Source organism: Sapajus apella, unplaced genomic scaffold (genome assembly GCF_009761245.1).
Source record: "Sapajus apella isolate SASKATOON/1434 unplaced genomic scaffold, GSC_monkey_1.0 scaffold196, whole genome shotgun sequence".
Classification (NCBI taxonomy): Eukaryota; Metazoa; Chordata; class Mammalia; order Primates; family Cebidae; genus Sapajus; species Sapajus apella.
Genome location: NW_022437136.1, coordinates 956,460 through 972,058, shown reverse-complemented (window position 1 = coordinate 972,058; position 15,599 = coordinate 956,460). Strand labels below are relative to the sequence as shown.

The 15,599-nt window shown below is 42.3% G+C and overlaps 1 protein-coding gene across 1 annotated transcript in view; it reads left to right on the top strand.

Annotated features, from left to right (window-relative positions):
- The window catches only part of RRN3 (RRN3 homolog, RNA polymerase I transcription factor), a 34,053-nt gene that overhangs the window by 14,580 nt on the left and 3,874 nt on the right, over window positions 1–15,599 (top strand). Inside the window, exons 9-16 of the mRNA XM_032269624.1 lie at window positions 648–746; window positions 2,832–2,924; window positions 4,567–4,705; window positions 6,369–6,499; window positions 8,048–8,178; window positions 9,074–9,258; window positions 11,025–11,133; window positions 14,404–14,556. Of these exons, the coding sequence (XP_032125515.1) occupies window positions 648–746; window positions 2,832–2,924; window positions 4,567–4,705; window positions 6,369–6,499; window positions 8,048–8,178; window positions 9,074–9,258; window positions 11,025–11,133; window positions 14,404–14,556 (1,040 nt within the window). The remainder of the gene's footprint in view (window positions 1–647; window positions 747–2,831; window positions 2,925–4,566; window positions 4,706–6,368; window positions 6,500–8,047; window positions 8,179–9,073; window positions 9,259–11,024; window positions 11,134–14,403; window positions 14,557–15,599) is intronic.

Genomic DNA, 15,599 nt, shown 5'->3' with positions numbered 1-15,599 from the left:
AAAAAAAAAAAAAAAAAGGAGAAAATAACATTTCCACAGAAAAACTTGTGTGTACATGGATATTCGTAGCAGTTCCATTCATAATAGCCTCATTTAGAAGCAACTCAAATGCCTGACAACTGGTGAAGAGATGACAAAACATGTTAGCTAGGATGGTCTCGATCTCCTGACTTTGTGATCCGTCTGCCTTGGCCTCCCAAAGTACTGGGACTACAGGCATGAGCCACTGCACCCAGCCCAAGACCCTGTCTCTTAAAGAAAAATAAATGTTCTGAAATTATGTTGATGGTCACATAACTGAATATATTAAAAACTTAAATTGCATACTTTATGTTGGTAATTGTATGATATGAGTTGGTTTTTTCTTTTTTTACTGAAAATTACAAAATCCAGATGTGAGTTTTATTAATACAGCTATTTAAAAAAACTATAGTTATGCAAATTTAAAATTTCATTTACAGGGGATTATTGAAATGATTGTACCAAACATAATACATATGTAGAAACAGTACAGTTTTTATATTGCTGGATAGTCTGTTTTTTATGTTTAAATATTTGAAACTAAAGGTACTGTAATTGATGTTTTGCTTACATAACTATGAAAAATATTTATTCTCTGTTGAAATGTTTTATGTTTTCTGTTTTAGGAATGTTATGTTCATAACTTACTTAGGATTAGTGTTTATTTTCCAACCTTGAGGCATGAAATTCTGGAGCTTATTATTGAAAAGTTACTCAAGTTAGATGTAAGTACTGAGTAATCTATTTTTATTTTCATTAACTGACTTGAATTTGGTATAATCACAGTATGTAGAAACAATAGTGATAGAAAGGAATCCACTTGCACCATTCATTTTGCTTCCTTTCTTTGAATGTGTCTTGAGCTCCATCTGTGTATGTGCTGGGAGTTATAAACAGTTCTTTCTCATGATTGGGGAACAAGGCATTAAGTAGCCACCAAGATGTCAAAGTACAGTTGTGAAGAATGCTGTGAATGCAACATACATTTCGAGTTAAACAACTTGAGAGAATCGCAGTGGGGCCAGGAAGGCATTCCAAAGGAAGTGATTTTTCCTGCTTGGCCTTTTTTAACAAGTACAGACTTTAATTGTAAACAGCTAAAACTTTGTTTAAGGAGGCCCGCACTAAGGTGCAGTAGGAATGAAAGGAAGTGGTTCTAGTAACATTGTGAGGAAAAGTGACCTGGTGCTTGAGACTGGTTTGGAGGAGGAGGGGCAGACAGCAAGGGAAAGGAATCCTTCAAAGATGGCTCCCTGTGGAATAGAATCTTGGTGCTGCCATTAATGGCAGTTAGAAATCTCAGTAGGAGGCTGTTGGGAGAGGAGTTCCATCTTGGCAGGCTGAGTTGCTGGTGGGCGGCCTACCAGAGAATATGCACAGACAGTCGTGACTGGAGGTAGGGACCTGAGCATAAACCTGTGGAAAGACACAGTTTAGGACAAGGGAGGAGAAGGGTGATCAGAGGTGTGAGGAAAACCAAGAGTCTGGATGCCCAGGAAGGATCTGCAGAAAGGAGGAGTTTGGTCAGCAGCATCAGATACCACTGTCATTTTTTAGAAGGATGAAAAGAGCAACAGTCCTTGGATTTAGTGGTTAGAAGGTAGTCTTTGTTCCTTTCTGGAGGAGCATGTCAGTGAAGAGGCAGAAGCTGCATTTCAGGAGAGGATGTGGATGGTGGGGAAGCAGAAGTGGGACTGTTAGAGACCTTGGTTCAGGGTTGTGGTAGGAGGTGCGGAGCAGGGATAGGGGCCTGCGTGGTTCAGGAGTCAGGAGACAGCAGGTTTGTGGACTGAGTGGAGAGGAGCTTTGGTGGAGGGAAGCACTGATGCTGTAGGGAAGCAGGAAGATGGAATGAGGTCTTAGAGGAGCTGGAGCTTGGGCCCACTGGTGCATTGCTCACTTGGAGTTGCACCTCTCTGGCCAACTCTGTGTCTTTTCTTTTAAGTTTTTCTCTGGTATAGATTTAAACAACATTTTAGAATGTTTACAAAGAAGATCAAGCATAGATAATTTTAAAAGGCGTGGTTTGAGTGGTGTTAAGATATTTGAAGGGTGATATACCAAAATAAAAATAATTTACATTCAGGTTGCAGTTCATCATTTTTCTGCTCAGTTGATGGACGATATGTTTATTTTACACAATGTGCCTGTGACTGTCTTGTGCATATTTTATTAGCCCATTTTCATGCTGCTGATAAAGATATAACTGAGCCTGGGAAGAAAAAGAGGTTTAATTAGACTTATAGTTTCACATGGGTGGGGAGGTCTCAGAATCATGGTGAGAGATGAAAGGCACTTCTTACATGGTGGCGGCAAGAGAAAATGAGGAAGATGTAAAAGCAGAAACCCCTGATAAAATCATCAGATCCCATGAGACTTATTCACTACCCCGAGAACAGTATAGGGGAAACCGACTTCATGATTCAAATTATGTCCCACTGAGTCCCTCCCACAACACACAGGAATTACAGGAGTACAATTCAAGATGAGATTTGAGTGGGGACACAGAGCCAGACCATATCAGAGATAGAACAAATGTTGAATTTGTTGAGGCTGTCTGGCATAGAGCATCATGTGATAGTTGTTGATTTTATGTAAGTATGCAGTAAAAGGGGCTTGGTTTATAAAATTTAAATTCCTTCATGACCTAGGTCAGTTTACAGGCTTGCACCATAATTGCGTATTGTGTTGGAGTGCGATATATACTCATCTGGACACCTCGAATGTGTGTATATCAGATGAATTTCCGGTCCCAAAATAACATAGTTGTATTTTAAAAATCCTTTTATTTTTTCCCCCCTCTGTTATAGGTGAGTGCATCCCGGCAGGATATTGAAGATGCTGAGGAAACAGCAGCACAAACTTGTGGTGGGACAGATTCCACAGAAGGATTGTTTAATATGGTTAGCATTTTCTCAATGAAAGCACACATACAGTTTATCATTTCAAAGGGTGGAAATCTCTAGTGCTGCTCATCTTTGTTACAGCTTTAGATTGAAATAATTAAAATAGTTTAGCAAACTTGAAAACAATTCCTTATATGAGTCATTTTCTGCCATGTCATTTAGCACTTGGTATATTGGTTTATTTCTGGGACTTTCAATTTGGGTTTGGTGAACTACATTTCACTTTCGTGCTTATAACTTTCAGTGTTTGTTTTTGTGAGCCAGATGCTGTTTGTGAAGCTGTCATATATAGAAAAGCATACCTGTTTAATTTCTACATTTTACCACTTCTCCACTTTATAGCAGTACTACTTTGGGTGGTGTCTGTGAGATAGGGATTCAGGGTGCCCTTGGAACAGAGGATGTCAGGGAGCAGAAAAAGGCAGGGGAAGTAAGCTAGGGTTGGGTCTCACTTGGGAGGTCACTACAGGCACTCTGGGGCATGGATTGCTCTACAGAGCTTGGTGTCAGTTTGAGACCAAGGAGATATCCTTTCTGACACCTTGCCAATCAGTCATTGGTTCTAGGGGGAGGGTCGGGAAAGAATGCAAGGGTGGTCCTGGCTCCTTTCTGCTCAGGGCAGCTCTCTGGGTAAGGTGGGCAGCTCCCTGGGTAAGGTAGGCAGCTGTGAGCTGTTGGCTGTCGGTACTCACAGCTGCAGGGAGATGGATATCCTGACCTGGAAAAGGGGGCCTGGCTCCAACAGTGCCCACCAGGAGCAGAGGTGGGGGGCACCTGTAATGTTTGCATGGCTAGCTCTCATTGGGTCTTCTAAATGAGAACCAGAAGCTGGTGCTCTGAGTCTTGGCTTTTATTTTAAATTTCACAGGTGGTTCTGCTTGACATCCCTGAATGAGATCCTGGAACGATGTCTGCATTTCTTTCTTTCTTTCTTCCTTTCTTTCCTTTCTTTCCTTCTTTCTTTTCTTTTCTTTCTTTTCTTTTCTCTTTTTCTTTTTTTCTTTTTCTTTTCTAATTTGAGACACAGTGTTGCTCTGTCGCCCAGGCTGGAGTGCAGTGATGTGATCTTGGCTCACTGCAGCTTCAACCTCCTGGGCTCAAGTGATCTGCCTACCTCAGCCTCTCAAGTAGCTGGGACTACTGTGCCACCACACCTGGCTACTTTTAAAATATTTTTTTAGAGATGGGTCTCACTATATTGCTCAGGCTGGTCTCAGGCTCCTGAGCTCAAGTGATCCTCCCTCCTTTCAAAGTGTTGGTAATTGTAGACGTGAGCCACTGCAGAGTGTTACTGTGTTACCCGGGCTGGAGTCCAGTGGCATGAACTAGGCTCACTGCAGCCTCCTCCACCTCCCAGGTTCAAGCTGTTTTCTTGCCTCTGCTTCCCAAGTAACTGGAATTACAGGTGTATACCACCATGCCAGGGTTTTACCATGTTGGTCAGGCTGGTCTTGAACACCCGACCTCAGGTGATCCTCCCGCTTCAGCCTCCCAAAGTGCTGGGATTATAAGTGTGAGCCACTACGCCCAGCCTCTTTGTTTTATGTTTTAGGGGAAATGATCACTTAGGACGGTTTTTCTACTAAACCACTTTGACATTGAATTTTTTAATGTTAGCGTTTACTTTTTTTCTTTCAAGGATGAAGATGAAGAAACTGAACACGAAACAAGGGCTGATCCCGAACGGCTTGACCAAATGGTGCATCCTGTAGCCGAGCGCCTGGACATTCTGATGTCTTTGCTTTTGTCCTACATGAAGGATGTCTGCTATGTAGATGGTAAATCACCGTAGCGACTGTTTATTGAATACCTGCAACGTACCTGAGTCTGTGCTGGGCATTTTCCATATATTATCATCTCTAGTACTAATAAAAATCCTGTAAAAAACCTCTCTTGAGTATGAGTTTTAAGATTGTTTAAGGAAGTCAAGTTACTTGCCAGTCACATAGCTTGAAAATGGGACTGGGATTCTGGATGAGTCATATTTGTCTTCGGTCTTTTCACTGATGTGTTAAAAGATTATATATGGAATTTGGTCAGGTTTAGTCAGATCAAATTATGCTTAGGTTGCTGAATGCATTTAAGAATGGTGTAGAGGGCACTAGTATATGGTGCTCTGTTTAGAGAGCCTTTGCTTGGCACCATTGTTGTGCCAGTATTGGTACTATACGTGCTTCTTACCTTCATGGAACTTTAATCTAAAACCTTTGCCAATGCGAAACAGAATTTCTTTCTTTTCACATTGCTAAGATTTAAGATGAGCTCAGTGAGTCAGAATAATAGAACAGGAATCTGAGTTGACTGCATTACCATTTTAACGATCTTGCTGTTGTAAAAATAATACACGTTGATTAGAGAAAATTTGGAAAGTACAGGAAAGGATAAAAACAATTTAAATGGCCACATTTCTGCTATTCAGAGAACCGTTAAGAGCATTTTGAAATTTGCCTTTTTTCCCTTTTTTGTTAGCATGTGTATATGTAGGAGTGTATTTTGTAGTGGATTTGGGGGGTCACACTAAACAAAAGTGTTTTATAATCTGCCCTTTACACGGATGGTGAGGGTGAACATTTTCTCCTATCATTGCCTATTTTAAAATAATTATCATTGAATTCCAACACATAGGCCAGGGTGGGAGGATCACCTGAGGCCAGGAGTTCAAGACTAGCCTGAGCAATATAACAATACCCCATCTCTTAAAAAAACAACTGTAATAACAAATGTTATTGATCATATGGGTTTAGCTGTCTCTTACTGTTTTCACCATTATAAGTAACAGTATAATGAACACTCTTATGCCTGTATATTCAGTTGTTTGCTAGCAGTAGAATTATTGGATCCGAGGTCTTTTCCTACACGAATTGCAGAATTGCCCTTCAAAAGGGTTTGCATTTCTGACTTTGCCACAGTGTGTGAGGTGAGGGTCTACTTCCTTGCATGGGTTAGATTATTACACTCAGAGGAAAATGTGTGCAAACTAAAAAGTAGCATTTTGTTTTAATCGTATTTTAATGAGTGTCTTTGTTGTTGTTTTGTTGTTGTTGTTGAGACAGTCTCACTCTGTTGCGCAGGTTGGAGTGCAGTGGCATGGTCTTGGCTCACTGCAACCTCCTCCTCCCGGGTTCAAGCGATTCTCCTGCCTCAGCTTCCCTAGTAGCTGGGATAACAGGCATGTGCCACCATGCGCAGCTAATTTTGTGTTTTTAGTAGAGGTGGGGTTTCTCCATGTTGGTCAGGCTGGTCTTGAACTCCCAATCTTAGGTGATCCACCTGCCTTGGCCTTCCGAAGTGTTGGGATTACAGGCGTGAGTCACCACGCCTGGCTTGATAATATTGCTTTTCTAATGGTGTGTGTTCTTTATTTAAAAAAAAAAAAAATCCAGCAGATGAAACTTGAAAATATGTCTTTATAAAAACTAAAACGCGGTATTTTCTCCATAGGTAAGATTGATAACAGCAAAACGAAGGATCTGTATCGCAGCCTGATAAGCATCTTTGACAAACTCCTGTTGCCCACCCATGCCTCCTGCCATGTACAGTTTTTAATGTTTTACCTCTGTAGCTTCAAATTGGTGAGTAAGAATGCCATTAACATTCTCTTAGCTTATTTTGTTCTTGCCCTCAATTTTTCCCTAAAAACTGGGGTGGACAGAGACCATGAGGTAAGTAATTATTTTCCTTGAACTTACTTGCTTGTCCCCTTAATAAAATCACATTCTCTTTTCTTTGTTTTTTTCTTTTCTGTTTTGAGACACAGTCTTGCTCTGCTGCCCACTGCTGCAACCTTCACCTCCTGAACTCAAAACAATTATCAGGCCTCAGCCTCCCGGGTAGCTGGGACCACAGGTTACCACACCTGGCTAATTTTTTGTATTTTTAATAGAGTCGGGGTTTCACCATGTTGGCCAGGCTGGTCTCGAGCTCCGGACTTCAGGTGATCCGCCCACCTCATGCCCCCTAAAGTGCTGGGATTATAGGCATGAACCACTGTGCCTGGCCCAGGTTCCCTTCTCAGTACACTTGGAGAGAAAACAGAATTGCTGCCTGCCCGCCTAGCTTGGTGCTGCGAAAATGTCATCCTGCCTTTTGGTCACTAGGTGGAGCCCTTTCCTTAAGTCTTTTTCTTAAAATCTCATATGGGGTAATTAACTGTATTACCTTTGTTCTTTTCAAGGGTTGAGTTGTAGTTACCCCAAATCAACTTTCTAATCTAGAGTTTTAAAACTTTAGGCTTTCGCTTTTTTTGTTATTGTTGGGGAAGGCTCTTCCTTCTCTGCAACGATTTTGTGGCTTTGTAGAGGTTAGGAGAGTGCTTGTCATGGGAAAGAAGGTTGAACTTAGTCTGCCCACATGGACGTGCCTAGCTTCAGAAAAGCGCTATTTGGGAGAAGTTGGAAGTTACACCCTTTACTAAGAAGCTGTGTCTGTTTTTTTCCATGATTGACATAATTACTCAAATACCAGCTGTACTTTAGACCGTATTTCTGTTGATGGTTGATTTAGAGTGTGCAGAGACGGGAAGGGTGCTTCGTGCTCATGGGAGTGCCCATGTGGAGCTCCGTGGGGTGTGAGTTATTGTTGGTCACAAGTTCTGGCTGACATTGGAATCACGTGAAGAGCTTTTATAATATGCGGATTCCAAAGCCCTGTCACAAACCTATTGAATTTGCACCTTCCCAGCTTTTTTTTTTTTTTAAGATGGTGTCTCGCTCTGTTGCCCAGCCTAGAGTGCAGTGCTGTGATCTTAGCTCACTGCAGTCCCTGCCTCCCAGGTTCTAGCGATTCTCCTGCCTTGGCCACCCAAGTGGCTGGGATTACAGTCACCTGCCACCACGCCTGGCTAATTTTTGTATTTGTAGTAGAGATGGAGTTTCACTATGTTGGCCAGGCTGGTCTCAAACTCCTAACCTCAGGTGTGAGCTGCCGCACCGGCTACAGGTTGATTTGTTTGGGATCCACTGGATTATTCTCTCAAAGTGTTTAAAAAATGAAGACCATGAAGTACTCGTGAGATATTAGAACTTTTCCCCACATTGGTGAAGTAAAAATCTTAGGATTTTGATAGCCATATTATCTTAGGCATTAAAAAAAGATTACACCGACACATTCTCTTTTTATAGGGATTTGCAGAGGCATTTCTGGAACATCTCTGGAAAAAATTACAGGATCCAAGTAATCCTGCCATCATCAGGCAGGCTGCTGGAAATTATATCGGAAGCTTTTTGGCAAGAGCTAAATTTATTCCTCTTATGTAAGTAGCCTAATTTTTCAAGTACTTTTTAATATCATGCTTTAAAAAGAGTGTAGCATTGTCTCAAGTCAAAAATATCTGCCTTATTTTTTTGGTATGATTTTTTAAGTGAATAAAATCCCCACTCCGTGCAAGATGTTTATATTTCTAAGCAGCGATTTTAGAATATAGTGTCTCTTTTTTTATATATATGAAACCCCATATGTAAGGCTTTTGTCATCTGTTCTGTGTGGTTGCATTTGAAGATCCATTTGTTTTTGTGGATAGAGGACAGTATTGTATTCTGTTTTGATTCTTTTTGTAGGTTTGTCATTTTTTCATTTACATTCCGAATCTATTGTATCTGATAAAACTGAAGAAAAAACCTTTTAAAGGTAATAGACCTATCTAAGAAGCCGGTTTCTTCCAGTAGTCCATGCAGGTATCTTTGGACAAGGATGCTGTTGAAATCCTTCACCAATCACAAAATCATTGACCATAGGGCTTCACTAGGCTCCATCAGGGAATACTAAAGTCCACCAGACTGTCTTTCTCTTAGGAGATGTTGGTGAACCTGTCCTGTTTGGCCAATCACCCTAAGAGGGCTGCTTTTGAGATGGTTAGGAGAACCTGCTTTCCATCCCTTGGGACGTTCTTAGGGGCTCACCTGTTCCTAGAAAGTCAGAGCTACTCTGCCTTGTAACTGGAAGGTTGTCTTCCTACAAACCCATCCTTATGCTTCCTTTGTTTGCTCTTCCTTTGTGTCCGTGGGTATTAATTAAATAATCCTATGAACTTACTTAGTGTGGTTTGTAATGAAAGGCAGTTGTGCATTATGTTATTCTGTGTTTTTTTTTTTTGTTTTTTGTTTTTTTTAATGAAGTGTGAAGTTGACGTGAATTTTTCTTTTCTCTAGTACTGTAAAATCATGCCTAGATCTTTTGGTTAACTGGCTGCACATATACCTTCATAACCAGGATTCAGGAACAAAGGCATTCTGCGACGTTGCTCTCCATGGACCATTTTACTCAGCCTGCCAAGCTGTGTTCTACACCTTTGTTTTTAGACACAAGCAGCTTTTGAGTGGAAACCTGAAAGAAGGTCAGTGTTGTGGGAGTGCTGGACTGGATTTTCCTTGTTCTTGTCACTCTTTAGAATGGTGATTCTTTACTCTTTTGGAGATTTTAATAAAAACTATGGATTCAGAAAAATGCATGTACACTCAAACTTTTAACAGTAATTTCAAGCACCTCATACTCCCCTACAAACCCCTTAAGATAGATTTGAGCTTGAGAACCCTACAGACCCCTCAAGATGAATTTGAGTTTAAGAAAGAGGTTTCTGCTTTTGAGGGTTTGAAATGTGAAGACGTCTCCAGAGGCAAGGCTGAGCCCTGGGCTGTGCCAGCACCCTGTACAAAGCTGCAGGTGGATGCACCCTCTCTTTGTTGTCCTTGTAACAGCCCAGTAAATGGCACATATTCTCCTTTCACAGACAGCAAAGCAGAGGGCAGTCATTTTCCCAAGATCACAGAGTTACTGGCAAGATGAGAAACTGAAGCCAGGTTCGGCTGACTGGAAAGTTTGGGCTTATTCAGATTCAACTCTTCCTGAAGCCTTGAGATTTCATTGAGCAGTATTTTTTGCTAATTTCCAAGAGTTATTTATAATTCATATCTATCAGTTGAAACTTGTTTACATTAGATTAGTATATTTTACTTGAAGAGTCTCCAAGGACATAGTTTAGAAGTCATTGTAAATTGTTTTGTTGATGTTTATGAATATTTCACGTGGTTTAGGGCCACTGTCTCTAAACCAGTGCTCAGCCTCGCACAGTTGACGTTTGGGCTGCATCATCCTTCATCATTGGGGGCTGTCGTCTGCCCTGGAGGATGTTGAACAGCCTCCACCTATTAGCTGCTAACTGCAGTCCTGACCACCCCCAGTCGTGACAACTAAAACTCTCTTCAGACACTGCCACGTGTCCTCTGTGGGGTCACAGTCCCCTTGGGTTAACAGCCCGAGCTCTGAACTGAAAGTTGTATGTGTTGCATTATAAACATTCATCTACATCCTGCATGCTCCTAAAAAGATACGTATAGACCAGTAGGACAAGGTTTTATCACAAAGTAAGTATCTCTGCTGGTCTTTGTATAAATTAATGCCAGGAATCTGAAGTAAAGACATCATTTTTTTTAAGCTGTGACATCCCATTTACGTAATTTTTATCAAAATATGCATCAGACAAACTCCTAAGAACATACTCTTAAGTACAAGTTGGTCAGCTTGCCTCTGAAAATAAATGAAGTGTCTTTCTTTTAGTCATGTAGGAGAGAATTGTATTCATTAATTCTGAGAAAGGTTTCTGTCTAAATTGTAGAGGCAAATTTAGTTTCTTGTTTAGAAAAATAAAAACTACAAATAACTACTGTGCACCCGAAAACAGTGCTCAGCCTCACTAGCAACTTAAGACACACAAGCTAGAATCAAATTGCTGTTCTGTTTTGTTGCCTGTCGATTGTTAGCTGAAATCAAATCATAAGGTCTTTTTCCCCCTCTGTATAAACTCAGCATACACTGAGCTTACAAACATATGAACTTCACATCGTCATGTAGTGTCACAGCCTGCTACTTCCTGAGTGTTCTTTAGTGAAGCCGCCTTGGTGATCAATGAATGTGGTTAGACTAGTCACACTCTTCTGGGCCATACACTATGTGACTGTTTGTCTGCATGGACCTTTATTTAAAGCATTTCTGCAAATAATTTTTTTAAGTTTTTTTTTTTAATGTGTGTGAATTTATGGTTTTAAAGATATCTTACACTTTTCTCTTATATTTGTACCTAAAAAAATTTTTTTTTAATTAAAGGTTTGCAGTATCTTCAGAGTCTGAATTTTGAGCGGATAGTGATGAGCCAGCTAAATCCTCTGAAGATTTGCCTGCCATCGGTGGTTAACTTTTTTGCTGCAATCACAAAGTAAGTTATTTAATGCTTTCTTGTTGGGAATTATTTAAAATATTTATGTTTATCTGGTATTGTAAGGTTCCATTAAATTTCTTGGAAATCAGTAACATTAAAAACCAGGCGTGGTGGCTGTTGCCTGTAATCTCAACATGTTGGGAGGCTGAGGTGGGAGGATTGCTTGAGGCCGGGAGTTCAAGACCAGCCTGAGCAACATCATGAGATCCTGTCTCTGCAAAAAAAATTTTTTAATTAGCTGGGGATGGTGTCATGTGCCTGTAGTCCCAACTACTCAGGAGGGTGAGGTGGGAGGATCACTTGAGCCCAGGAGGTCAAGGAGGCTGTGAACCCTGAATGTGCCACAGCACTCCAGTGTCGGCTGCAGAACGAGACCCTGTTTCTTAAACAAACAAAAACAGCCAAGCCCTTGCAGGAAATACTGTAATACAGCTATTGTTTAGTTTTTGAGACAGAGTCTCGCTCTGTCACCAGGCTGGAGTGCAGTGGCACCATCTTGGCTCACTATGACCTCCGCCCCCCAGGTTCAAGCGATTCTCCAGCCTCCCAAGTAGCTGCGACTACAGGCACCCATCACCACACCCAGCTATTTTTGTATTTTTAGTAGAGATGGCGTTTCACCATGTTGGCTAGGATGGAGAAATTGCTACTTCTTATCCAAGGGCATAATTCAGCAGAAGCCTAGGCACTTTGAAATAAGTAAGGCAACAAGTTAGCTGAGAAGGGCAAAGCCATAGATGCTTGTTGGAGTGACTCCTGTAATAGTAATAGAAATCAGCTGGAAGTGAGGTAGATGCTGGCCAGTAGGAGAGTGGTTTCGAGAGTACCGTTCTCTCAGGTCTGGTAGCCATGGCTAATACATAGCCTTTCCTCTGTGCCAGGCAGTTCTAAGCACTTTACCTAGAGCTCATTTGATCCTCAAACAGCCCTCTAGGATGAAACCCTGTTTATCCATGGAGAGGTGAATGTACAAAGAGGTAAAATAACTTGCCTAAAGTCATAAAGCCAGACTGGCAACAGATTCAAATGTAGTCTGACTCCTTTGTAAGCTTTCACTAAGTTATTCTGCTTTACGGAGAAAGCGAATTGGAGAATTGAGTATTTAATGAGGATATTCATGCGTGTTATAGCTTACAATCTTCAACAAGTCAGAGCCGGAGGTTGCCGAGCTCCTTCACCCTCTTTAGTTCTCCTTTGCTGGGCATCTGGGTCAAGGTATCTTCTCTTGTGAGATCTCAACAGTGATAGTAAAGTATTAGGAGAAGGCTTAAAGAGACCAGCAGGCAACGGCAGTGAGTGGGTGGAGGCTTCAGCACATTGGTTAAGATGGTGAGCAGCTCGAAGAGTAAGGTCGGAAGAAGCAAAGGCAGCTGCCCCTAGTATATTCTCAGGGTGGGGACAGAGGGCTGCATTTGTGAACCAACTGGTCCGGGAGCTCTCGATTTGAGGTTGGCATGTGCGTTGGAGGCACACTGCGATACGAGACTAAGAGTAAGGTCTGTGCCAAGGTACAGATATGGCAAATAAAGGTGTGTACCATTCTGTAGCTGTTGATTTTGCCTGCTTGATGATTTTGAGATTCAACCATATTGACACAAAGCTTAAATTTGATTATAACTGCTGTGTAATTTTCTGCGAATCTTTCTTATTGAGTCTTTGTTGGGATTTTAGCTGTTAGTTTTTGTTTTTGTTTTGTTTTGTGTTTGAGACAAGGTCTTGCCCTGTCGCCCAGGCTGGATTGCAGTGGTGCGATCTCGGCTCACTGCAACCTCCACCTCTTGTGTTCAAGTGATTTTCCTTTCTCAGCCCCTCTAGTAGCTGGGAATACAGGTGCCCACCAGCACGCCCAGCTAATTTTCGTATTTTTAGTAGAGACAGGGTTTCACCATGTTGGCCAGGCTGGTCTCAAACTCCTGAGCTCAAGTGAACTGCCTGCCTCAGCCTCCCATAGTACTGGGATTACAGGCATGAGCCACCTCGCTCAGCTGGCTGTGTTAAGTGTTTTAGTGCTCAGGAACATTGTTGTTTGAGTGTCCTGGTGTGTGGGTACATGCTTCCTTGTCACATACCCGGAAGCATGGTTGGCTATGGGGCTGTAGGAGATGCAGATCTTCAGCTTTACCCGTTAGTGCAAACCGCGCTCCAGTGTCGTTCTGCTGATTGTCCTCCACCAGGAGGAGCGGTGAGGGGTTAAGTGCTGCGAGCCTCAGTAATGGGGCAGAAATCCCAAGTATATGGCTTGAAGTTGCCATAGTGACCTGAAAACCTGAGGTGGAGAGTGACAGAAGTGAGATCTAAATTCTTGTGTTGGAGAAGCTGTTTAATAAATGATTTTTCTTTTTTTTTTTTGCGGCGGAGTTTTGCTCTTGTTACCCAGGCTGGAGTGCAATGGCATGATCTTGGCTCACTGCAACCTCCGCCTCCTGGGTTCAGGCAATTCTCCTGCCCCAGCTTCCTGAGTAGCTGGGATTACAGGCACGCGCCACCATGCCCAGCTTATTTTTTGTCTTTTTAGTAGAGACGGGGTTTCACCATGTTGACCAGGATAGTCTCGATCTCTTGACCTCGTGATCCACCCGCCTTGGCCTCCCAAAGTGCTGGGATTACAGGCGTGAGCCACCGCGCCTGGCTTAATAAATGATTTTTGAAATTGCTTAGTCATTTAGAGACAACTATCAGTAAAATTAACAACATAATTACCTTTTTTTTATTTTATGGTTTCTTCTCTCCATTTAACTGTTCTCACTCACCATGCCTAGTCCTTTCTCTGCCTGTTTTTGAGGTCATGACTTAGTCAACCACATGTCCCTCCTTCAGTAAAGGCCTAATTTCTTCTTCAATAAGTCTCTTCACCAACCACCATTTTCTCCTGAGTAACTGAATCCCTCCTGAATGCCTTTTCTACCAACCCTCTAATTATTTTGCAGTCAGTAAAAATAAAAACACCTATGGTTATGTAAACTAAGAGTTGCCTTGCAAACATTTATTTTTAATGAATAATATCTATTACTCATTGAAACCTAAGCCCAGCTTCACCTTGTGAGTGATAGCCACATTTTCTTTCTTTTTAGCAAACTTGTGAATAGAAGATCCAGAGAATGGTACCCTGAAAGTGTTATTGTCTGCTTTATGTTGTAATTTTTATTAGCACTTGTTATGTTCAGCAGTTTCTCTGTCATAGGTACAGCTATCACCCACAGGTCACATCTGCATGGAGTCATTCCAGCGTGTTAATGCCTCTGTCTGTGTTGTTTTTTTGTTTCACAGTAAGTACCAGCTCGTCTTCTGCTACACCATCATTGAGAGGAACAATCGCCAGATGCTGCCAGTCATTAGAAGTACCGCTGGAGGAGACTCAGTGCAGACCTGCACAAACCCGCTGGACACCTTTTTCCCCTTTGATCCCTGTGTGCTTAAGAGGTAGGTACTTTTAAACATTGACAAGAGGTGGGCTGAAACGTGATACATGTTTGCTTTTCCCAAGATTGGGATTTAGGGCTCTTTGCTGGAAGTGGCCCCTCCTTGCTGTTGATGAGCGTCTTGTGGTCTCCCTGCATATATTTCACAGGCACAAAGTAGAGGATGCCTAGCAGGACCTGCTGAGTGGTGCAGGCACCCCAGAGTGGGTAGATCTTTGCCTCGGTAGGAGCCAGTTTGACACCAAGGGTTTTTGTTTTACTTTTTTTTTTTTTTTTTTGAGACGGAGTTTCACTCTTGCTACCCAGGCTGGAGTGTAATGGCGCAATCTTGGCTCACCGCAACCTCCGCCTCCTGGGTTCAGGCAATTCTCCTGCCTCAACCTCCTGAGTAGCTGGGATTACAGGCACGTGCCACCATGCCCAGCTAATGTTTTTTGTATTTTTAGTAGAGACGGGGTTTCACCATGTTGACCAGGATGGTCTCGATCTCTTGACCTCATGATCCACCCGCTTTGGCCTCCCAAAGTGCTGGGATTACAGGCTTGAGCCACCGCGCCTGGCCTACTTTTTGTTTTTCTTTAAACTGTTGTTTAAATGTGTAAGGTTATGGGGTTAACAGTGCCAGGATAGGGGAGGGTGCTGTCTTTGCATGCTTCATAATTTTCTGCCAAGTGTCTTGTTCCTTCCCCTGGAGACTACATCCCATTCTGTTGTACAGGATAAACAAAAAACAAATGATTGGCTGGGCGCAGTGGCGCATGGCCTGTAATCCCAACATTTTGGGAGGCCAAGGCGGGTGGATTCGTTGAGGTAAGGAGTTTGAGACCAGCCTGGTCAAGATGGTGAAACTCTGTCTAAAAGCCAGGCATGGTGGTGGGCACCTATAATCGCAGCTCGTTCCTCAGGAGGCTGAGGCGGGAGAATCACTTGAACCGAGGAGGTGGAGGTTGCAGTGAACCAAGATTGCACCACTGCACTCCAGCCTGGGCAACAGAGTGAGACTCTGTCTCAAAAAAAAGATTTATCTAGATGAGTTATTCTAGA